Raw genomic sequence first — 358 nt, 5'->3', positions numbered from 1 at the left:
CCCCCCTTACCGCCGATGATGGTGCGGATGAGGGAGGCGTGCCCCGGGCAGTCGACCAGCGTGAACTGGAGCTCGCCGGGCCCCGGGCCCAGCTGCGGCGGGAGGGCGGTGCGCAGGCAGGAGAAGCCCAGGTCCAGCGTGATGCCCCGCGCCCGGCTCTGCGGCGCCCGGTCGAAGGCGGCGGTGGAGCCGGTGGTGCTCAGCGCCCGCGCCAGCGCCGTCTTCCCGCTGTCGATGTGGCCCAGGACGCCCACGTTCACGTTGAGGACGCGGGGCGCCGCGGGCCCGGCGGCCATGACGGCGCTGCACCCGGCCGGTCCGTCCCAACAGCGCCCCTGCGGCAACGCGGGCCCCGCCG

General features: G+C 77.4%; 1 protein-coding gene across 1 annotated transcript in view; it reads right to left on the bottom strand.

Moving 5' to 3' along the window:
- Nucleotides 1-296, bottom strand: part of EEFSEC (eukaryotic elongation factor, selenocysteine-tRNA-specific) — a 129,622-nt gene extending 129,326 nt beyond the window's left edge. The window contains exon 1 of the mRNA XM_010573617.1: nucleotides 11-296. Within this exon, the coding sequence (XP_010571919.1) occupies nucleotides 11-296 (286 nt within the window). The remainder of the gene's footprint in view (nucleotides 1-10) is intronic.
- Nucleotides 297-358: the final 62 nt, after the last annotated feature.

This window comes from Haliaeetus leucocephalus, unplaced genomic scaffold (genome assembly GCF_000737465.1).
Source record: "Haliaeetus leucocephalus isolate CR32 unplaced genomic scaffold, Haliaeetus_leucocephalus-4.0 Scaffold2, whole genome shotgun sequence".
Classification (NCBI taxonomy): domain Eukaryota; kingdom Metazoa; phylum Chordata; class Aves; order Accipitriformes; family Accipitridae; genus Haliaeetus; species Haliaeetus leucocephalus.
The sequence above is the reverse complement of the archived record's forward strand: the minus strand, read 5'-3'. Positions and strand labels throughout refer to the sequence as shown.